We start from the raw sequence: 24367 nt of genomic DNA on the forward strand, positions 1-24367 counted from the left end.
CAACATAACAAGTTAATTTCTTTAGTTTTCTCTCAATAACAAATGTTGTTTTTAGAGATAATGACAGAATTAATCCGACATCACAAGAAAACAATGTTTCATAAATTAAACGTAACAATCCGAGGATGTTATCTCGTTATCTCGGGAAAACTTCATTTGTTATTCCGAGATAATGACATCAATAACTCGTGATCGTTGTCATGGTGAAACGCAGGAAGTAGAAATGTTTGAGCTTCTGTGATCCGTACCTGAGTGATGACAGGAAGTGACAGGCGGCAGTATGTTATGTACACCAACAATGTTGCAGAAATGAAGGCATTAATACATTTACATTAAGCTACTGGCACTTGGGAGGAATCATTTCAAAATAAAACGCCCTCAGGATAAAAACAGAGATAAGGTCATTAAAACAATTATGTGGAAGACATTTAAATCTCAGCTGTTTCTTTAAAAAAAAGAAAAGTGCTGTTGTTTCGTGACAAGTGCTCATATGATTCAGCTTTATCAAAAGTCTGCATTGTTAATATTTGTGTAAGAGGAGAGCAATGAAGAATCTGAGGAGGGGATTACACGCTTTAAAGGATTCCAGCTCAGGACACCGTGTGATCTTAATGTATGTAAACAGGCTCATAGCATTCATGGTTATTATTAATGCAGAGAACCAACAGTTCATATCTCATCAGAAAAGGAAAAAATAAGGCGAACAACCTCAAACACAAGGAAAGCAAATTAAAAGTGGTGCTCTGCTGGTCCTGGTGATATCTGATGATACCTGATGATATCCGCAGATGTGGAGATCAGAACCTGTGGAGGTGGAGCTCATATATATGGAAATCTGTCCTTGTCAGTTTCACACTTCTTCAGCAGCCCGGATGCGATGGCCTTCACGGCCCTCATCGTCTCCGTGCAGGTGGGGCTGATCAGGGACTCGGGCAGCAGGAAGCCGAAGTATCCTGTATCCCTCAGCTCGAAGGCGAACGCATACGGGATCCCGTTCCTGTAAGCCCAGTCGATAGAGCTGCCCGAGCTAACATCTGGGGAGTTCAACAGAATAAGAAAAGCTTCGGACAGTATTTTGTTGTCTTTCACTTAAAGGAACACTTCACCCCAAAATGACCATTTATAGTTTATATAGTTATTATATATCAATTACTCCCCTTGAATTAGTTGGTGGTTTTTCTCTCCTCCACGGTGAACGAAGAATCAAAAACTAAGAAAAGTTGTGATGAATTGAAGCTTTTGAAACAGAATCTTATGTTGTGTTTTGGATTCTTCCTTCACCTCAGAGAAAAGGTTTTCTTTCTGCTGCTCGAGGTGAGTGATGTAGAAAATGATCATTTAGTGGGTGAAGTGTTGCTTTAAGTGACATTTTTAATGCAAGACTTTTACATGTAAATGTGTTTCTTCCACTTTTACTTAACTACAGATTTGAATATTTCTTCCAGCACTGAAGTCTGAAAGCATCTCATTCTTATCATATCGACGTGTCTGCGTTCAGCTGCTTTCACGTTCAGTTCGTTGAGAGCATTTCTCCCTGATTCATAACTATTTTCTTTAGGTTGATGGTGGAAGGAGAGCACAAAAGGTACGACACAACAAATACATCTATTCTGTGTCGAGATGTAAAAGATGTGAGCAGCGTACTCACACAGGGTGGTGGAGGCCGGGCCGTATCTGTACCTCACGCCGTACGCAGAGTACAGAGCCGTCACCGCACTCTGAGCCGCTGACTCCTGCACACAGAAGGTAATTACAGGTCATTCAGGTTGTTACAGGTCATTACAGGCCGTTACAGGTCATTACAGGTCAGTAGAGGTCATTACAGGTCATTACAGGTTGTTACAGGTCAGTGGAGGTCATTACAGGCCGTTACAGGTCATTACAGGTCAGTAGAGATCATTACAGGTAGTTACAGGTCATTACAGGTTGTTACAGGTCAGTGGAGGTCATTAGAGGTCATTACAGGTCGTTACAGGTCATTACAGGTCATTACAGGTCGTTACAGGTCAGTAGAGGTCATTACAGCTCAGTAGAGGTCATTACAGGTTGTTACAGGTCATTACAGGTCATTACAGGTCGTTACAGGTCAGTAGAGGTCATTACAGGTCATTACAGGTCGTTACAGGTCAGTAGAGGTCATTACAGCTCAGTAGAGGTCATTACAGGTTGTTACAGGTCATTACAGGTCATTACAGGTCGTTACAGGTCAGTAGAGGTCATTACAGGTTGTTACAGTTCAGTAGACATTACAGGTCCTTACAGGTCATTACAGGTCAGTAGATGTTTCTGCACAGGTCCAGCTGCAGCATGTCATCGTGCAGTAACTGTATATTAAGGTCTTTGTGTTCAGCGTTAGTTAACAGGCTATAAGTCCTGATAAGAAGCTTGTTAACATTATTATGTGTTAATAACTATATGCAATTTACATTCATGTTGAAACATTCTGTCATTTTACTAATAATTATTAGAAGCTTCTCATTTACATGAAAATAATGGAAAGTTAAAAACATTCTTAAAGAGCCGTCTTAAAGTGAGTCTAATGTGTTTGTGCTTCAACGCTTCAACATTGTATTAAGATGTAATTCTTTATTCATATTTTATCAACCTTGACAACAAAATGCTGCAAAAAGCCAAACTAGCTGCTAATAAATGCAAAATAAAGTATTAATTCATCTTAATAAAGCAACAAAACACTTTGTTGTTTGTAATGCTCATAAAACAATTATAAGAAACTTTTATTAACGTTCTTCAGCAGTCTTTAAACTGTTACGCGCTTATAATGTCTAATAATCTCACACTAAGTTAATGATGCTATAATTAATACAAGTTAATAAGCATCTTATACAACATTATCAGGACTAATAAGAGTTCATGTCTCACCACGCAGCTGAAGTTGGGGATGGAGGCGTATTTGTAGGAGTAGGGGTAAAGCAACATCTGGGCGTAGGCGTGGATGGATATATATGCTTTCACACGTTTCTTGTGTTTGCGCAGGAACTTGGCGACGGCCTTGACTTCAGGTTCGGACTCGGGGAAGGGACCGCAGTAAGTGTCATCACAGGGGTGTGAGGAGGCACCCTCCTCTGACACACACACACACACACACACACACACACACACACACACACACACACACACATTCAGACAGAATGAAGCTTGAAGAAGTCTAAAGTCACATTAAGTCCAAAACTTCACAAACTGCATGAAAGTCCTGTAGAAATAAGACATATCTAAAGTAAAATTATAATTAAACAGCACATGGTGAGATTTCGCCTCTGCAGCATCTTAACACTGAGAACTCTGACACATACTTTGCTTTTAATTCGATAACTTGAGATGAATTGTTGAGCCCGACCTCCATCACCAGTCTTCTTGAACTCACCACACCACTTCACCTTCCAGTTTCTGTTGGCGTCCACTCCTCTGCAGTGGAACTTGTGATTTTTGGACCGAGTTTTCCTCCAGAACCGATCCTGCAGGAGAAACAACATAATAAATATATGTAGACATATGTAGAGCGTAGTTTTCACTGAAGTATACAGAGATAAGTATACAGAGATTAGGGCTGCGTATATTTGGTATACGACCTTAAAAATATTCAAAATCTGGAAAAGGAACCTGATATATTTTGATCTGGAACTCTCTTTCTTTTTAATGTTTAAAATACAATTAAAAAAGTGAGAAATGTTAGATAAAACAAGTAACAGATTAGAAGTAAAAGTTTATTTATAATAATAATAATAATAATAATAATTGTTTTTATTTGTGATCTAATTGATCAAATTGTAAAGTAAAGTAAAATAATAAAGATGGCTGATTTGATGATGAACCTAAAATAATCTTTTTGAAACTGGATTCTTATGTGGTGTATAATTGTCTAAACAGGCTTATTAAACGAAATGATCTGTAACTGTCTTCTGTAAGTCAACATAAAATATAATATACAAAATTAAACATTTAAAATCTGTGTGCAGGAGTGATGTGCTGTCAGGTTTTATTCTGAACATGCACCTGAATAAAGAAAGTGTTTAAGTAGCAGAAAAACAAGAAAACAAATTTACTTTGGTTTATTTTATTTGTCTCTTTTTATGTACTTATTTTTTTTTTTTATGTTATTATATTGAACTTATTTTTCTTTTTCTTGTGAATATTCATCTGTAAAACGATTAATTTATTTTAAGGCTACGATGGAAAGAATAAAAAGATGAAGTGATGAGTAGAGACCTACAGTACCGTCGTCCAGCTGAACTGATACCCATCCACGTTGAAGACGGGCATGATGTAGAAGTTGAGCTGGTTGAGCAGTCGTCTCGTCACTGAGTCATACTGGTACGAGTTGATGGCCTTGAGTTAATATAAAAACAGAATAAATACAGACTGAATGTTTAATCATTATTTTGTTCTGCATGATTGCTCAGGGTTCTTTAAACGCACCACGACAGCAGGTCACACTGGGAGGAGAGTTAATGCTGCTTCCACCTGCTGCCTAATGAGACTCAGAGGAGCTTAATGAGCTGTAAGCCTGAAACAAAGATGGCAGCCTGACCTCCGGTGGACAACCTTACTTACTGCACGACAGTGGAGTCACAACTTCAGCCAAGTGGAGCATCTACGCCTGTTTTCCTGGGTCAAATGTTTCTGTTGTTCTTTTTCTATTTGTCTTTTCACTCACTTCCTACTTTATGACTCTTTGTGTCCCTTCTCTCTGTAACGGCCTCAGGAGAACCAGACATGCGCTGCTAATAATAAAGTGTTCATTATTAGCAGATAACGCCTCTAAACTCCATATAAGGGCAGCTGTTGTGCCGTGTGCAAAGACTCACATGCACAATAATTAAAGAGAAGAAGAAGTTGAGCAGCAGTGAAAGAGTTAAAGTTAAACGAAGCGTCAGTACTGCTGTTACAGAACATCTCAAAGCTTCTCAGAGCATGTAAGACCTTCAGAAGGTTTATACTTTAACTCAATGCACCAAAAGTATTTAATAATCACATCATTAGAATCACTGTGAAGCATATAATCATCTAAACTTGATCGTAAAAGGTTCTCTTATCAAAGAGAGGAGCAGGAATAATAAAGCATGAAATCAACGGTTCTAGCAGAACTCGGGGACATGAACACAGATGAGAGGAGATGAGTTAGTAAAGCTCTTGATGTGTGAGGACATAGTTTAGTAAATGCTACAGTCCAGCAAACCTCACACAAGGTAAACTTTAACACTCTTTATGTTCTGCTCCACATCAGCTCTTTGGGTTACTAGTTCTAAATATTGTTAAGCATTTGTTTGTTCCAGTGTGTGTCAGTTGTGTCTATCATGCAAGAGTTCCTTAAAAAGGCTGCGACTCAGCGCTCTGCAGACGTTCACGACTTTTCCTTTAATTATTTTAACGCTCTGGCACTGTGTTGCAAATCCCTCTCATCTGGCATCTGAGCAGTATAAAGAGCCATTAAAGGTTGTTGCAGTAAACGTCTGGCTCTGGTGCCTCCTCACTTCACAGGCAGTAACTCACACTTTAAGGGTGAGATGGAACTTGTGTGCACGTCTGGGTTGTGTCCAACATCTGAACAATAAAGTGTTTTCTTCAGTATTTGCAGAACTGTGCATGACGAGGGAACAGATGTGTGTTGAGGACACACACATTACACACTGCTGCAGGCTGTCATGTAGACAGAGCTGCTGAAACAAACGGTTTGATATTTAAAGACACCTCTTTGACAAACCACTGGCAGAACGCAGGACCGATCCACTCTCTGGCGTGGACGCCGCAGTCGATCCAAACAGCTTTCTTCTGATGACGACTTCTCTTTCCTATCTGACAGGAGACACGTCACTTGTAGACAACGAGAGTGTGTGTGTGTCTTTGTCTTTCTGTGTGTGAGGCCTTCTCTCCTACCTGGAGCACGTAGAGCGCTCTGCCCTCGTAAGACTTCCCGACGGAGAACATGTTGACCAGGTCGGAGTGAGTTCTGTTCATCTCAAACATCCAGCTCTGGATCTGAAGAAGAAGAAGGAAGAAGAAGAGTGGACGTCATTCAACTGTTTCTTTTAACGTTTTAAAAAGTGAAAATATAATAATAAACAGATAATATTTCATTTTCAAGATACGCCTTTATTTTGAAATTCTCATGGCTCCTTCCTAAACATTGAAACAGCTTCAACATGAGAAATGTGGCTCCGCATATTGAACAACAGAAGAACAAATAGTTTTTCATATGTTGTTTGTATGTAACTACTTCTTCTGATGAATCCTCTTCCAACCTTTAAACTTTATGTTTTGTTTTTGTAATTTCTTTAGAAAACCTGTTCAGGGGCTGCAGATAAAAAACAGCCTTTTGGCTAATTTTTTATACCATGTGTATTATTTATTAATGTGCACTGTCCCTCCTCAAATAAACTAAACTAATGAAAAACTTATTTTCTTTTTGTGAGTGTATATAAATGTTACTGAGTGTGTTAAATATGACATCATCTCATATCGATCGCAGGTCCCTGTCAATCAAATCAAATCAGATCAGATCTCGTCGTGGCCGACAAGAATCCAGATGATGTTGTATCGTGATTTACACCTCTAATATTTGAATGTGCATTCAGACGAGCAGAAGTCATTTCAAAGCTGAAATGAAAACACACACACACACACACACACACACACACACACACACACACACACACACACACACACACACATGCATGTGTCAGTGTGTGTTGTGCAGCAGCAGAGGATCAAAGCCTGCAGATTTGTCTCTGATGCTGCATCACAGTCTTGGAGCAGCAGCCGGGTCGAGCTGGGAAGATAAACTGTGTCCAGCTGTGAGGTGTGTGAGATGTGTGAGCTGTGTGTGGGGGACGGACCTGTGGAATGGGGTAATTGGGAGTTTGAGAGCACCGAGAGGACGTTTACTCTGCGTGTGAGTCAGATTAGCGAGCACAGATAGGTCTGCAGGTATTCACATCTACCTCTTCCAGAGAGTGGTACACCTCGTAGTCGTACTGAGACTCGGACCTCCGCTTCCGGGAGGAGCGCTGCCCCGTCTGCTTCTCAATCTGCTTCTGCAGATTGGAGATGAACACCCTGAGGATGGACGAGAGTTAGACATGACATCCTTACAATAACATCATTAAGAATAATTGAATTATCGTGTTCATTAATTAGAATCACAAATTATCCACCTCTTTCATAACTTGCTCTATCTTTTTAAGTGAGCCAATAATAAAGAGCCTGATATTAATGTAGAAAATAATCTGCAGATGACTCGATAATGTTAGTGATAATCCTTCATTTCTATCATAAACATTCAATAGGAGCAAGAAAAGCTTGAATATTTCCCTCAGAGTGAAATTAAGTCTTTGACGCCTATCTCCCCCCCCCCCCACAAAGTGTCCCCCGCAGTGCAAACCACTTTCTCAGTCAATCAACAAAGTCCTCAGATGAGCAGTTCCTCCCTCAGGACACAAGTAACAATGGCTCCCTTTCTATCTGCGGCTGCTTTGATAAAACTCCATCATTTCAGCCTTAATGTTGATGAGGGAGATGAAAGAGCTGCTTTTTGGAACAGATTGGGAGGAGAGGGGCTGTGATGTGTGTGTGTGTGTGTGTGTGTGTGTGTGTGTGTGTGTGTGTGTGTGTGTGTGTGTGTGTGCGTGCGTGCGTGCGTGCGTGCGTGTGTGTGTGTGCGTGCGTGTGCGTGTGTGTGTGTGTGTGTGTGTGTGTGTGTAAGCTTTGAGGAAGCTCTTTTGCATGCAGTGCGTTCGACTCTGATCATAAATTCTGACAGTGATGAGCTTTGCAGTGAATTCAGAAACAGATGTGTCTCGATACTCTGCTGAAAGATGACTAAATGTGTGCATGCATGTGTTGTGTGATGTATGTGTGTATGTGTGTGTGTGTGTGTGTGTGTGTGTGTGTGTGTTCACGGTGCTCTTTCCAGTCTTACCGGTAATCAATACGTTCCTGCTTCAAGTGTGTGTGTAAAGCTCGCGTGTCATTGCGTCTCACATGGACATCCACAGTGATATTCGGACAGATTAAAGCAGCGCTGTTGGGCTGCCAGAGGTCCACCTAAAGGAGCAGGACGAGAATATTAGATCACACACACACACACACTCACACACACACACACACACACACACACACACACACACACACACACACACACACACACACACACACACACACACACACACTATATTATATGTATTTTTTTGTATTTACTATATACACTATATATTTTTCAAGTAACTAAAGCTTTTAGATAAATTATAAATAAAATATAAATCTTAAGAACAGAACTTGAAAAGAATGACTTAGTTACTTTCCACTGAAACTAAACTGAAGTAAATTTAAAGGATAAAGAACAAATGTTTCGGACACAGAATCGACCCTTTGAAGACCTTTTACTCTGCCAGGTGTTTGAAGTAGCACCAAACATTTGGTGGTGAAGTGTTTAGTTGAGACAGTTTAACCTCCAGGTGACGCAGTGAACGTCTGCAGCGTTAATGTTTCATCCACAACCTGCAGAGCGACTCACAGAAATGTGTTATCAGGCCGATAGCCGACTGTTAGCTTTAGCTAGCCGACCATACAAACACAGACATCATGTGGTAACTGATAAAATAACAAATGATACACACAGGAGTGAGAATGTGCAAAGAGAAGATATTCAGAGGTCCTGTGAACGTCCTCAGCTGGCTTTCATCTGCACACGGGGCAGAGACTGGCACACATGTTTGTTAATGTGTCAAATGGTTTAATGGTTTACAGAACGCATAGCAGACTAATGTAACTCTGTGTGGAGCCGGAGGGGCAGACGCTGTTCCTGCAGTAGAAACTCTCCTGCTCAACTTTTATGGCGTTTCCAAATGTTTCTGCCCCGCTGTTAGTCAAACAATCCAAAACACAAGCGACTAAAAGGCTCTTAAATCTCCTGAAGTGACGACACGGCTCCTCACAAACAAGCCTCAGGTCAACATCTAAAGATGCTTTCTTTGTTTTCTTTATAATCCTTTGTCTCCGTGTTGTATGTGTAAACAGAGCAGCTATAAATTGGATGTGTGTTGTTTGGGTTGATGCATCACTGGGCAGAACAAGAAAGAGAAAGTTATAGTTCAATAAAAAGAGCTGGATTCATGAAGGCAGATGCAGTAAAGCCGTAAATAAATCTAATCTAAACTCAAGTCAAAGCCAAAGTGCATCAAGAAACACCAGCTGCTGAGTATAAAAAGGGATTCAACAATGTTTGTTCTTTCTGAGAGAAGACGGATGTCACGCTCACGTGTGCAGTGAAGCTAAGCAGCCGGTTAGCTTAGCTTAGCATAAAGACCGGAATGATTGTTTTATGCAACAATAAGCCATCCCTTTGGCTGTTAGGGAATTATAGATCAAATGAGATTAGAAGTGCACCTGCAGAGTGTCAGAGGAATGGTACGATTAACTCTTTATGAATAATCTGATATTTGACGCTGCACTTTGTTGAAGGTGTTTGCTCTGATGGTGCGTTCAGGAGCTGTCGTGTTTATATTATTATTTTATTCACATATTTCATTGTATTTAAAATGTTATTCTATTTGATTTATCACTTACTTTAGTGTATTTAATTTGTTAAATGGTATTGTATTTTATTAATCTAGTTTTGATTTAATGCAGTTTTACTACTATTACTGTTATTATAGCTTTTAAATCTATTTTATTACATTTTTATAATCTTTCTTGTCTCAAATTGTGGAATAGTTTTTGTCTGTTTTCCTGCCTTCACCTGTATGAAAGGTGCTAAACTAGTAAAGTTTGATTAATTGATAACCAGGTGTTTAGAAAAGTTAAACTTAACTTTACTGTCTTAGATAACTCCTGATGTGATATTGTGTTGACGCCTGTAGTGTCCGGTGGTCGTTATTATTGGACCTCATGCCTGAGGTTGAAGGGTTTGACTCTGGCAGTGGAGGCATGGCCGTGTGGCTAACTGAGAGAGAACACAAAGTCCACAGCTGTCCAAACAGCCTCGCAGCATCGTGTCCGCGGCCCCGACATACCGAGCGCTCCGGTCCAGCAGCCGCACCGCAGATCAGAAACAACCTGAAGCCTTCAGCTCGTCCCTAACCCTCTATTGGTTCTGGAACACGAAACAAAAGCCGGACCTGAACCCGGACAGATGCCTTTCATAACTGCTGCTGCGGCGTCTGGCTGCACAAACACACCAAACTGCAGCGCTGACACATCCACGTCTCACAGAAACATATTTCATTTACTCAATCAGCTGTTCAATGATGTTGTCTGCAAGGTTTGGCCAAATGCAGCAGCACTCAACAGTGCAAAGCTTTGCTGGAATTAGTACCAGATTACAAAGTTCTTTCCAGGAAACCTCTGAGAAAATGATCAGGAAACATAAAGTAAAGAGTAATAAAAGATAAAACAGACTGAACAAGCTCGTGAGTAAAAGAGTTGTTGAGATTACAGCGTTTCTGTTTCACTTCAGTGTTTCTGCAGCTCTGAATTCTGAACATACTATATACATACATACAACATACATACTACATGCATACTACATACATACAACATACATACTACATACATACTACATGCATACTACATGCATACTACATACATACTACATACATACTACATACATACATGCATACTACATGCATACTACATACATACTACATACTACATACATACACATCATACTACATGCATACTACATCATACTAACATACATACTACATACATACTACATGCATACTACAATGCATACATACATACATACTACATGCATACTACATACATACTACATGCCATACTACAATACCTACTACATACATACTACATGCATACTACATGCATACTACATGCATACAACATACATACTACATACCTACTACATAGCATACTACATGCATACTACAGTACATACTACATGCATACTACATGCATACTACATGCATACTACATGCATACTACATACATAACATACTACATACCTACTAATACATAACTACATGCATACTACATACATACTACATGCATACTACATACCTACTACATACATACTTAACATGCATACTACATACATACTACATGCATACTACCTACATAATACATACACATAGCATACTACATGCATACTAATGCATACTACATGCATACTACATGCATACTACATACATATTACATACTACATACATACAACATACATACTACATGCATACTACATACATACTACATACTACATACATACATACTACATGCATACTACATACATACTACATACAACATACATACTACATGCATACTACATACATACTACATGCATACTACATACATACATACAACATGCATACTACATACATACTACATGCATACTACATACCTACTACATACATACTACATGCATACTACATGCATACTACATGCATACTACATACATACTACATACCTACTACTTACATACTACATGCATACTACATACATACTACATGCATACTACATACATACTACATGCATACTACATACATACTACATGCATACTACATGCATACTACATACAACATACATACTACATGCATACTACATGCATACTACATACATACTACATACATACTACATGCATACTACATACATACATACATACAACATACATACTACATGCATACTACATGCATACTACATACATACTACATGCATACTACATACCTACTACATACATACTACATACATACAACATGCATACTACATACATACTACATGCATACTACATACATACTACATGCATACTACATACATACTAACAGTGGCGGGCGGTGCATTTCACACCTAGGCCTTCAGTGATGTCCTACACCAGGGGTCGGGAACCTTTTTGGTTGGGAGAGCCATAAAAGCCAAATATTTCTTTATGTATTTCCCAGAGAGCCATATATTTAATACATTTGAACGCAACTTTATGCGTGCATTTTTTAAGAATAACACGTCTCCCAGTACTAATAGCGGTATCAGTGTTGCATTGAACAGGTGCTCTTTTATTAAATAAACTAAACACTTACGTTATTTATCTCATTTATGTGCACGTTTCAGCGTTTACTGCACGTGTCAAACTCAAGGCAATTATGACCTATTTAACCTCTTATGTCTGTTGTTGTTGGTGTTGTTTTTGTTGTCCTGCATTTTAGCGCCTTGAGATTGCTTTTAGCTTTGAAAGGCGCTTTACAAATACAATTTATTATTATTATTATATTATTATATTATTATTATTATTATTATTATTATTATATCTATATATTAAATCAATGCATGGCACAACCACGGGAAAATACATTTGAGGAAGTATTTAAATGTCTGAATGAAATTAAAGTTTTTGGAAAGCAAAGGGAAAGACACCACAGATCTCTGGGACGAAAGTGGCGATGTGAGCTGGCCTTTTTGTGCGACATAACGAAGCATTGTTACACTGTACTACATACATACTACATACATACTACATACATACTACATACATACAGGCCGCCTGTAAAAGTGTTTACTGGAGAAAATAGTGATGGACGTAAAGATACGGAGGACATGACCTCAGTATAATATTATTTATTATTCCACAATGTTTTAGTCTTGAAGGTAAACTAAGGGAAAGAATCGTTTCTGTATTCCAAATCTTGATCTTCCAAATGATTTGACACTTTTCCAAAATCAGACTTCTTTCCAAACATTGTTGATTTATTTAGTATGACGTATGTCTTCGGTTCTTAAAGAAACGTCATGTAATCAGATTAGAGCTGCAAAGATTATTCAAGAAAATAATTGATTTTCAAGAAAAAGACTGCAGCTTCTTAGATGTGAATATTCTCCGGTTTCTTTCCTCCTTTGAATCTTTGAATCCTCTGCGACAGTAAACTGAACGTCTCTGAGACATTTGAGGACGTCATCTTCGGGAAACATTGATCAACATGTTCACCATTTTATAGACCAAACAACTCAATTAGTGGACAATGAAAATAATTGTTAGTTTCAGCCTACATGAGTTTTTATTGAGTTCAATCTGTGAGTCATTGCTTATTACTGGGAAATGATCACCAGCATCTCACTAAAGTTCACAATAAGCTTTAGTCTTCATAAGCATGATTCCTGTGAATGTGACATCCGTCAAGATAATAAAACAGATTCAAAGTGTTCAACTGTTGAAAGACGTTCTTTGACTATGTGCAGCACAAGGATGTGTGTAAGCGCATCGAGTCTTTGCGGTGCATTTGAAAACTAAAACAATGTGCAAAGGAAGGTCATTTATGCTCCTGAGGCTGATGGGTAATCACTCCCAAATGAGCTTGGGAAAAGAGGCGAGGCCTTCGTGTCCTCCAGGGTTTCCCCCATAATGTCAGTTTCTTTGAAACACATGTTCGTTCAGTCGTTCTAAAAAGTCTTTTGTGTTTCCTCATCATGAAACACACGCAGAGCATCAACAGGCTCTCAGATGGGGACATGATCACCCCCCACCCCACACACGCACGCACACGCACACGCACACACACACGCACACGCACACGCACACACACACACACACACACACATGAAAACAATGAAAAGTAAAAGAGAGTAAACAAAAAAGACATTTCTCATGCACTGGTCAACTTTACGATTTTGGGTTATTCTGCTTCTATAACTCGTCTTCTGTCAGACGAGAGGAAACATCAGAATCACATCCAGAGTTTGTGTTTCTAACTTTGTGTGTTTGTGTGTGTAGATTTCTCCTAAACTCACCAACAGTTACATTACATCATGCATCATTTACATATCACATATGTCAGAACACTTGTAATATAAAAAGTAATTGTGTTAATATGAGTAATGAAGTGGGGAAGTTTCCTGCTGATATCTATTAGTTACATGTTTGACTCTCTTCACCTGCAGCGTCTCCTCTCTAGTGAAGTCTGATGAGGATCAAACATCATAAATAGTCAACGTGTGTGTGTGTGTGTGTGTGTGTGTGTGTGTGTGTGTGTGTGTGTGTGTGTGTGTGTGTGGTGTGTGTGTGAGCCGACCTTCATAGTGTCCCAGGATTCTCTTGAGCTCTTGGACCTGGTCGTCTTCACTCGGGGTGATCCTGAACACTTGATCCCTGCAACAACAACAGAGCTGTGACTGTTGGCTCGACGCCCTGAGGGGCTTCAAAGCATGAAGCTCACTGTAACATCCACAAACATCTGGGCTGCGGACTCACAAGTAATGCTACCTGTGCTGACTGAAGGTGACACCTATAATAGCAGATGTTGGATGGTGTAATGTAGATGACAGGGTCAGAGCCCAGGCATCATTAAAGGCTTATATTTCATGCCGCTCTGCAGGGAGCACCTGGAACTGTTGTGTAGCAGTTACAGTAGCAGCAGCTGTTTGACATTGTCTCACTGTGAATACATCAACAATATACTGATATGTGCAGACAGATGTGAAACACACCTGAACACGTAATCACACGTGTGTGTGTGTGTGTGTGTGTGTGTGTGGATGTATAGAGACACTGCTTGTGTCTCTGCTTGTGTCTCTGCTTGTGTCTCTGCTTATGTCTCTGCTTGTGTCTCTGCCTGTGTCTCTGCTTGAGTCTCTGCCTGTGTCTCTGCTTGTGTCTCTGCTTGTGTCTCTGCTGCCTGTGTCTCTGCTTGTGTCTCTGCTTGTGTCTCTGCTTGTGTCTCTGCCTGTGTCTCTGCTTGTGTCTCTGCCTGTGTCTCTGCTTGAGTCTCTGCTTGTGTCTCTGCTTGTGTCTCTGCTTGTGTCTCTGCTTGTGTTTCTGCCTGTGTCTCTGCCTGTGTCTCTGCTTGAGTCTCTGCCTGTGTCTCTGCTTTTGTCTCTGCCTGTGTCTCTGCTTGTGTTTCTGCCTGTGTCTCTGCTTTTGTCTCTGCTTGTATCTCTGCTTGTGTCTCTGCTTGTGTCTCTGCTTGTGTCTCTGCTTGTGTCTCTGCCTGTGTTTCTGCTTGAGTCTCTGCTTGTATCTCTGCTTGTGTCTCTGCTTGAGTCTCTGCTTGTATCTCTGCTTGTATCTCTGCTTGTGTCTCTGCCTGTGTCTCTCCTTGAGTTTCTGCTTGAGTCTCTGCTTGAGTCTCTGCTTGTATCTCTGCTTGTGTCTCTGCCTGTGTCTCTCCTTGAGTTTCTGCTTGAGTCTCTGCTTGAGTCTCTGCTTGTATCTCTGCTCTGCCTTGTGTCTCTCCTTGAGTTTCTGCTTGAGTCTCTGCTTGTGTCCACTTTCAAGTCTCATGTTTTTAACTCTTTCTTCCTCTCTCGTATTTCAAAGACTTTCTTTTACAATGCGTCACACAGGAAGTCGGGCCCCCTAAACAAAGGTGGCAGCCGGCCACTCGGAGGTTTTGAGGAACAAAAGGGGGTCCGTCTCAGTGACACAACACGGTGCCCGAAAACAGCCTGTTTCCATGGCGACGGTGGTGATAGAAGACAGACTTCAAAGCGAACAGGCAGCAGGTTTCACAGGTGAGAACTAAATGTGGAGAAAGAGTTCAAACTTCAAAAACAAGCTTGTGTGAAATATTCTCTGTGTTTCCACATCTTCAGTCACTGATGGAGTCAGCATAGTCCCGGAGCTCCACTGAAGTACACATGGAATCATTTCTTCTTCTTTAGAGTCCACTGAAAGCTTGTTGTCCTCTCCAGCTGCAGGCTGTGAGCTGAAGCTGTCTGCTGATCCACAGCCTGGAAGCACTTTGCTTTAAACTAAGTATCTCTCAGCAGGATTTCTATACAGTAACTAGTGTTCACCACCTCTGTTACAGCTCTGATCAATAGTCTGAACAGTTCTCTAAAGTGTGAGTGAAAGTCCAGACTGTTTGATGGGACGTCACAGCTCTGCAAGTCTGCAAACTGCAGCACCTCAAAGTCCTTCATGCTTAAAAACCTCGTGTTGAAATGTTTAGCTCTTCTTTCAAATGTTTCTTATGTGGAAATCAAAGATCAGTTTGTTTTGTCGAGCTGAATGCTTTTGTGTGCTGCACTGAGCTTTTTACATTCATATTTTAACAGGTAGAAGTTTACCCTGTTTAACACTTTAGTACACAGAGTATTACGTTACATTTACTGCAAACTGAAAAGTCTCCTTTTGTCTTTCATGTAAAGTCATTTACAGTGAACAGACCATTTGCCACAAAATGACATCCATGTAAAAAAAACACAAAGAAAACATTAAAAATCACAAATAATCCGCTGCACAATGAAGGAGCTGCAGTAGTCCAGTAAAAACACTGAAGTCTCTCCTCCTCACCGTCAGCAACATCAGATCTTTATGTTACATGACAGATCATTTTACATGTGACGAAATAATATTTAATGTTACTATTGTTACTAATTTATTATTTCAGTTTATTGTTTTTTGTTTTTTTATCCTTCTCGTTCAAGAATCGAGCCAAAGCAAAAGAGGAAAAGGGAACGAATAATTAGAAATATTTCGACGACGATTCTTTTGAGACTAAAAGCTCGAGATGACCAACACACCACATCCCGACTTCTGAGGGAAAGTGTGACTTTCTGTGTCCAACAGGTGGGAGCACTTTACCAACGTCAGTCTGCATGTTTACAGATTATTATAACTTCAGTCTGCATGTTTACAGATTATTATAACTTCAGTCTGCATGTTTACAGATTATTATAACTTCAGTCTGCATGTTTACAGATTATTATAACTTCAGTCTACATGTTTACAGATTATTATAACTTCAGTCTACATGTTTACAGATTATTATAACTTCAGTCTGCATGTTTACAGATTATTATAACTTCAGTCTGCATGTTTACAGATTATTATAACTTCAGTCTACATGTTTACAGATTATTATAACTTCAGTCTACATGTTTACAGATTATTATAACTTCAGTCTACATGTTTACAGATTATTATAACTTCAGTCTGCATGTTTACAGATTATTATAACTTCAGTCTGCATGTTTACAGATTATTATAACTTCAGTCTACATGTTTACAGATTATTATAACTTCAGTCTGCATGTTTACAGATTATTATAACTTCAGTCTGCATGTTTACAGATTATTATAACGTACTGGGCTCCAGTTCTTTGATTTGATTTTTATTAGGAACTCAAAAGAGTATCATGACATAAACCTCCGGAGGAGCATTACCAACAACACTTACTTCCAGAGTGGACCTGGAAGGAAATACCAGACACAATATATGGAAATATACAAATCTCCATGTTCATTAAAAGTGAAGCATCAACACTCCCAGTAAAGCCTCATGAACATGTATATACACACACACACACACACACACACACACACACACACGTCTGCAGGCTGAGAGTTCCTCCATCTCACAGCTATCATTGTTTTAATGATAGCTGTGAGCAGTCTGACAGCAGCACTGTGGCTGCAGCCAGACAGCATCTGCACCATGACACAGACACAGACTGGAGTAAACTAAAACATTATATTATGTCTCCATCAGGAGATGTGTCCCACACGATGAAGAAGATAGTGAGCATGAAGCTTTTCTTTGTTCCTCCTCTACATGAGATAAAGCCCGTGTCTCTGCAGAAAGCTTCTGTGCAGGAGAGTCTAGCTGCTGGCTCTCATGAGCCCAGAAATGAATGGGGGTCTTTACTCACCCTGAGTAGCGGTTGTTGTATAGAAAGGCTCCGACGGGACATAGCACGTTACTGCAGATTATCACACAAGCCAGCAAAACGGAGGCGCGAAATGCGCTCCATTGGTCCGGTAACATCCTTAACCAACAGATCAAAGACGGGAGAAAGCGAAGAGGAAACTTTGCAGGATGCACGCAAACTTCTCAGTGACTGTTTGCAGCACCAGCAGAGGGGCTTCTGTGCTCCGGTGGTCGTCCCTCTGACACAGGAGGTGCGAGACTCGTTCATGTGGCGCAGGAAGCATCAGGCACTTTGAAGCTGTGCAGGACTCACAGGGGAGCAGCTCGTTTAAAACGAGGAGGACCTGAGTCACGTGGCCCGGTGTCGGCGAAGCTGGTAACTGGATCCTGATCAGTGGCACACACACACACACACACACACACACATACACACACAGCCGCGCGCACATGCAGTTTAAACAGGGGAATTGTGTTTGGAGTCAAACATGTAACTAATAGATATCAGGATGAAACTTCCCCATAAGACACATCAAGACAATTATTTTTTGTATTAAAAAGGTTTTCTGAAGTTTTCTGTTTAAATATGCAAATGAGGCATTCTCTTATCAAATATAAGCTGATTTGCAGATATAAAAGTGAACTTTGCATAAAGCAGGTTCAAAGTGTTTCATGTTGTTCACATGTTAGAGTCAAAGGTTTGTACAGAGGGGATTCTGCATCTCTCTTGGTATCACATTTCCTGCATGTAGTTAGTGTAGCGTGTATAAACATCAGCTGTGAATGACATGTGAACAAAGCCCTCTGTACAAAGCTTCAGAATATAGAGGAATGAAAGTGAAAAGTTTGGTGTATGTAAGTGCTACTGAAGTGGAGATTTGAGAAAAACCTCCTTTAAATTAGTATTTTGGATATTTTTGGATGTTATGAAAGCAAAATAGAGGAACTTGTCTCAGCCTGTAGTGTCTTAAAGTTGTGTGTGGAGACATGAAGTATATCACGTAGCTCATCTTCATCAGAACACTCTGAAGAAGACATCATGATGCTCGTGCACACAGTAGCTCCCATCTGCACCTGATATCTGAAGTATTTCTGTCATAAATTGACGCTAAGAGATCAATAGATTTAATTTATTACTTTATTGATCCCAGAGAATTGTCGGCACTAGTATCTTATGCAACACAAACACCTTTAATGTAACTGTATTGTATATTTTGTTGGGGTGTGTTGAAAGATTAAAACAATATTTATATTGTTAATAAATTATTATTATTTTAATGGCAAAAGTAATTAATAATCGTACTGATACATTGCTTAAAAAAAGAGACTTGGAGTAGAAGCCGCTGCTCCTTTACGTTGAAAGGAGCCAGTTGAGGTGGTTCGGGCATCTAGTAAGGATGCCACCTGGACGCCTCCCTAGGGAGGTGTTCCAGGCACGTCCAGCTGGGAGGAGACCCCGGGGAAGACCCAGGACTCAGTGGAGAGATTGTATCTCCTCACTGGGAACGCCTCGGGATCCCCCAGTCGGAGCTGGAGGATGTGGCCCGGAGAAGGGAAGACGATGGATGGATGGATGGATTGCTTAATAAACAATGATTTGATTTTAAAATGTGCAGATATTTTATTAAATGTTCATGTTTTCTGCTTCTTGTTTGAATCAAATAGTTTCTATTTTTTGTAACTGAAGCATTTTACCATCACGCTAACCCTGTGATGCACAGCACAACTGTAATCACTTGATATCACCTAGTGTAAAGTGTTCCAGCTGACCCCGGTCTCCCCTAATGTCCATGTAAGGCGATTCAAACTTGTGCAAGAATAACGATTACTGTGGAGAATATAAAACAGAAGAAACATGCAGAAGCATCAGGCTAACATGTCCAGCCTGTGAGTGTTGTTCACACATTAAGAGGCCGCAGAGCTGCTGAATCCTCCGCTTCCTGTCCCCCCCCCGGACCTCAAAGTGCTCACCGGTGCCTGTCAGGGCCTTGGCGTGGCTCCACCAGGAATCCCTCTGTGGGGCTTTAGGTGGCTCTCCCTGTTGTTCCTGGCTTTCCGTGCCTACGTTTGATCCTCTACTACTTATCACCCAAACAGTGATTAAATGTCTAAAGTCAACTGCCATTCTTTTCCTTTTGTGATTGCATGGCAGCAGCACATTTTTCACATGCTTCTCTCAGTGTCAACAGTGCGCCACCTGTTTTACACCCAATTACTGTACAACAGAGCACTCCCTGCTGCGCCCTCCACACACACACACACACACACACACACGCACGCACACACACACACACACACACACACACACACACACACACACACACACACACACACACACACACACACACACACACACACACACACGCACATTCCACTGCACCACAGATGTAGACACGTTGAATCAGGGTCTTAATTACGCAGCAGAGTTAATGATATTTGCAGAACACAGGAGGAATAAAACGCTCGATGACTTGTGGAGCTGAAGGAACATTTAGTTTTAAACAAAGATTTATTCATGACACAAACTTGAGACTTACCTTTGAGATACATTCTTCTTGTTGTGACTCAGCAGACACTGTGAGTCTTCTTCACTTTCTGCCCCTCAGCTTTAATAAGCACCGTTACATTTGCTGTTGACTTTATTTGCATCACGACTGCAGAATGAGTCTCTTTGGATTTCTGTGAAACAGTTTAGAGGGAATGAGACTGAGAAGGATCTACAACATGAACACAAACCTAAGTATCGTCACGATGTGGAGAAATATCCAAGCTTTCATGCGTTATGAATAATTCTGTGCTTATCAATATTATTTCACACATGAGTGGAAAGAGTCAACAAACTGTGAAGTTTCTTCTTATTTACATCTGTGCAGATCTTCACAAGAACATCAGAGAGGATGGAGAGGGTGAACACAGCTCTGCTTAAACTTCAGAAATCCACATCTTTATTTTAAAATGTTGTCAAATTGAGTGCACAGACTTTAAAGAGGCCCGAACATAAAGCCAGAAAGTGTTTTTGAGCTGCACACAGAAGCATATTCATAAAACGCTTGCTTTGCCTTCCATGTATATCATGTTCAGGTGGGGGGGGGGGATGCTGGCTGGCTGGTCATTGAAGCATGACGTGTTGGGCACGGAGACGTAGGTCGGAGATGGTCTTGTGTTGTTTTAACACACAGGAACGCAGCCCGGGGTGTGTGGCACTGCTGCGGTCTGCAGGAAGCTGAAGAAGCAAAGCATCTTTCTGAGAGCTGAGTCTGAAGCTGCACAATCTCAGAACCAATAAATCACCGTGTTCCTCTCTGAGCCTCAGACTGTGCCGAGGGGCGTCAATGAGCTCTTTGATAAGCATGCAGTCTGAGAGGGTTGATGGGGGGGTGCTGTGGTCCAACTGAGGGGCTCACTGCAGCTCTTTGTGATGCCTTCAGGGACTCTGCAGGATCTGAGAGATCCCAGCTGACCCTGAGCCGCTGTGACTGCACACATCCGTGACCTTTTGACCCCGAGGGGAGACGTGGAGAACAGGAGGGGGGGGGGGTTAAAGACGCTGCACAAAGTGGACCATTTGACAGCCACTCTCACAATGAACGGAGAATTTAGAGGAAAATAATCGCAGCAACAAGAACTTGAAATCATCCATCAAGAGAGGAAAAATGAAACACGAGGTACTAACTCCCATCAGGGGAAATAAATCAGGGAAGTAAAGACGGAGAGCAAAGTGCTACATAAATACAAATACATAAAGAGTATTATCATACGGGAGTCATTCACAAACTTTCTGCCCTTTAAATCAGTAATTTACTCACTTTTCCCCCGATATCATTTGGAGGACCGAAAAGGTAAAACTATTCACCAATTCAAAAGAAAAAGAGGCTTTTATAGAGCTGGAAAATGTATTTAATTAATAGTTGCTGAAATGTTCTCCCAAAAAGATTTAATCACAGGACCAAACACGAGGTACAAAGCAGGCAGTGTGTAGCGTAGATGTAGTGCACGCTGGGGAGACATTCGCTTAATATTGATGGTGTAATAAAAGTCTGTTAAAATATTATGAAACATTTCAAACAGTGTTTCACATAGCCAGTTACAAATAAACAGATTTAATAGAATTTAGTCTTGTGACCTTTCAGGGGAGGATAAAGATAAAATGAAAACTGCGCAGAACAAACGTTCTTCCACAGAAATGGAGCTTCAGTCTGGAAAGAAGATATTTTATATACGGTTCAAATCATTGATAATTCTAATACACAGAGTGACTCCACAACTGATGCAAATCAATCCTTGTTGTTTCTACACTCAGTATCACAGGTGGACTCCTATGATCCCACTCATCACAGGTGGACTCCTATGATCCCACTCATTAAAGGTGTGGACTCCTATGATCCCACTGATCACAGGTGGACTCATATGATCCCACTCATCACAGGTCTGGACTCCTATGATCCCACTCATCACAGGTGGACTCCTATAATCCCACTCATCACAGGTGTGGACTCCTATGATCCCACTGATCACAGGTGTGGACTCCTATGATCCCACTGATCACAGGTGGACTCCTATGATCCCACTCATCACAGGTGGACTCATATGATCCCACTCATCACAGGTGTGGACTCCTATGATCCCACTCATCACAGGTGGACTCCTATGATCCCACTCATCACAAGTGTGGACTCCTATGACCCCACTTATCACAGATGGACTCCTATGATCCCACTCATCACAGGTGGACTCATATGATCCCACTCATCACAGGTGTGGACTCCTATGATCCCACTGATCGCAGGTGGACTCATATGATCCCACGCATCACAGGTGGACTCCTATGATCCCAAGCATCACAGGTGTGGACTCCTATGACCCCACTCATCACAGGTGGACTCTTATGACCCCACTCATCACAGGTGGACTCTTATGATCCCACTCATCACAGGTGTGGACTCCTATGATCCCACTCATCACAAGTGTGGACTCCTATGATCCCACTCATCACAGGTGTGGACTCCTATGACCCCACTCATCACAGATGGACTCCTATGATCCCACTCATCACAAGTGGACTCATATGATCCCACTCATCACAGGTGTGGACTCTTATGATCCCACTGATCGCAGGTGGACTCATATGATCCCACGCATCACAGGTGGACTCCTATGATCCCAAGCATCACAGGTGTGGACTCCTATGATCCCACTCATCACAGGTGGACTCTTATGATCCCATGCATCACAGGTGGACTCCTATGATCCCACTCATCACAGGTCTGGACTCCTATGATCCCACTCATCACAGGTGTGGACTCATATGATCCCACTCATCACAGGTGTGGACTCCTATGATCCCACTCATCACAGATGGACTCCTATGATCCCACTCATCACAGGTATGGACTCCTATGATCCCACTCATCACAGGTGGACTCCTATGATCCCACTCATCACAGGTGTGGACTCCTATGATCCCACTCATCACAGATGGACTCCTATGATCCCACTCATCACAGGTATGGACTCCTATGATCCCGCTCATCACAGATGGACTCCTATGATCCCACTCATCACAGGTGTGGACTCCTATGATCCTACTCATCACAGGTATGGACTCCTATCCACAGTCAGACTGCAGAACCACATTTGATGACTTTAGACTCGACTGGAGAAAATCAGAAAAGACTTGCACCTCCACTTGGACTCCAGTGACTCGTCACTTCACTTCATTATGACTGGTTCAGGACCGGAGACTCGACGTTCAGGACTTGACTGCAAATACTTGACTTGTTACTTATTAGTTTATTTCGATTAATAGCTGTAGGGATGTAAATGATGGGAAATCACTACTTTGTATTCCCATCAGTCACTTCTTGGCAGGAAGACGGAATAACAGGTGAGCTACAAACCTTTAGGAATAATATATACGTTGGACTTTATTAAAGCACTTATCTCGGCTGCACTATGAAGCAGTGCAAATGAAGCACAATGCAGAGAGTGAAGCGGGATGAATGGACGTTCTGTAACACACATACTACACATGTCCCGACGTTAAATAACACAGAAAGACTTTTCTTGGCAGATGTCTTGTTTTCCTTTTCTTAACTGGAGCTGGAAAAGCCAGGAAAAGGTTTTATCTGATTGATAAAGATGTTTTCTTACATTTCAACCTGACAGGCTGAAGTAATAAACGCACCTCAGCTCCCCGGTACTTTAACAAGCTTTTAAATCATTACTTAAAACATGTTTTTATAGAAAAGCTTTTTTTGATGCCTGATTTGTAACTTTTATTTTCACTTTTTCTCTAGTTCTTATCACTTTAATTATATTGTGTATCCTTTCTTCCTCATGTATTTTGTGAAGCAGCGTTGTATCAATAAAGTAATTATTATTAAAAGACAATAACTTGTTTATGTGATGTATGAATGTGAAGGGCTCATATCGTTGTGAATGAACACTTTTCTCACAGCTCATGTTTGATGTCGAGTGTGTAATCAGAACAAGCCGCTCACATCAGTCCAACTCTTCCTGCCAGCGCTCTGCAAACCACAAATAATACAACTTTTAATTCAAAGACCAAAGTCGTTTGCAATAAAAGCTAAGCTAATATAAAACCATAATTGAGTCGGTCTACCACAGATGTCGTCACCGTTTCCCAGCTTTTCTTCAGACTAGAACCTAGATTTAGTACATTAGGTGTCAAACTGGGACTCCGGCCCGTTCAGACTTCCAGGGACTTTGTCAATAAATAGATTCTTTATGAGACCGGATCAGATCAGGACTCGGCC

At 40.9% G+C, this 24367-nt stretch overlaps 1 protein-coding gene across 1 annotated transcript; it reads right to left on the bottom strand.

Annotated features, from left to right (window-relative positions):
* Nucleotides 1–348: 348 nt before the first annotated feature.
* On the bottom strand, nucleotides 349–17739 carry cpa6 (carboxypeptidase A6). The gene is made up of 11 exons (XM_029457950.1): nucleotides 17596–17739; nucleotides 14019–14092; nucleotides 7934–8060; nucleotides 6957–7071; nucleotides 5893–5994; nucleotides 5707–5811; nucleotides 4234–4344; nucleotides 3383–3473; nucleotides 2881–3083; nucleotides 1649–1733; nucleotides 349–1034 (listed from the first exon to the last, which is right to left on the bottom strand). The coding sequence occupies exons 1-11, from the start codon at nucleotides 17709–17711 to the stop codon at nucleotides 820–822; spliced, it is 1344 nt and encodes a 447-aa protein (XP_029313810.1). The 5' UTR covers nucleotides 17712–17739; the 3' UTR covers nucleotides 349–819.
* Nucleotides 17740–24367: the final 6628 nt, after the last annotated feature.

The sequence above is a fragment of the Cottoperca gobio genome, chromosome 20, assembly GCF_900634415.1.
Source record: "Cottoperca gobio chromosome 20, fCotGob3.1, whole genome shotgun sequence".
NCBI lineage: Eukaryota > Metazoa > Chordata > Actinopteri > Perciformes > Bovichtidae > Cottoperca > Cottoperca gobio.

What these genes read in the sequence shown, in the direction of transcription:
- cpa6 (XM_029457950.1), bottom strand. Translation starts at nt 17,711, where the DNA reads ATGTTACCGGACCAATGGAGCGCATTTCGCGCCTCCGTTTTGCTGGCT. An exon ending in GAGAATCCTGGGACACTATG is followed by an intron (nt 8,061 to 14,018) that starts AAGGTCGGCTCA and finishes TCCTGCTCCTTT; the next exon opens with AGGTGGACCTCTGGCAGCCC. An exon ending in TGTACCACTCTCTGGAAGAG is followed by an intron (nt 5,995 to 6,956) that starts GTAGATGTGAAT and finishes CTTCTTCTTCAG; the next exon opens with ATCCAGAGCTGGATGTTTGA.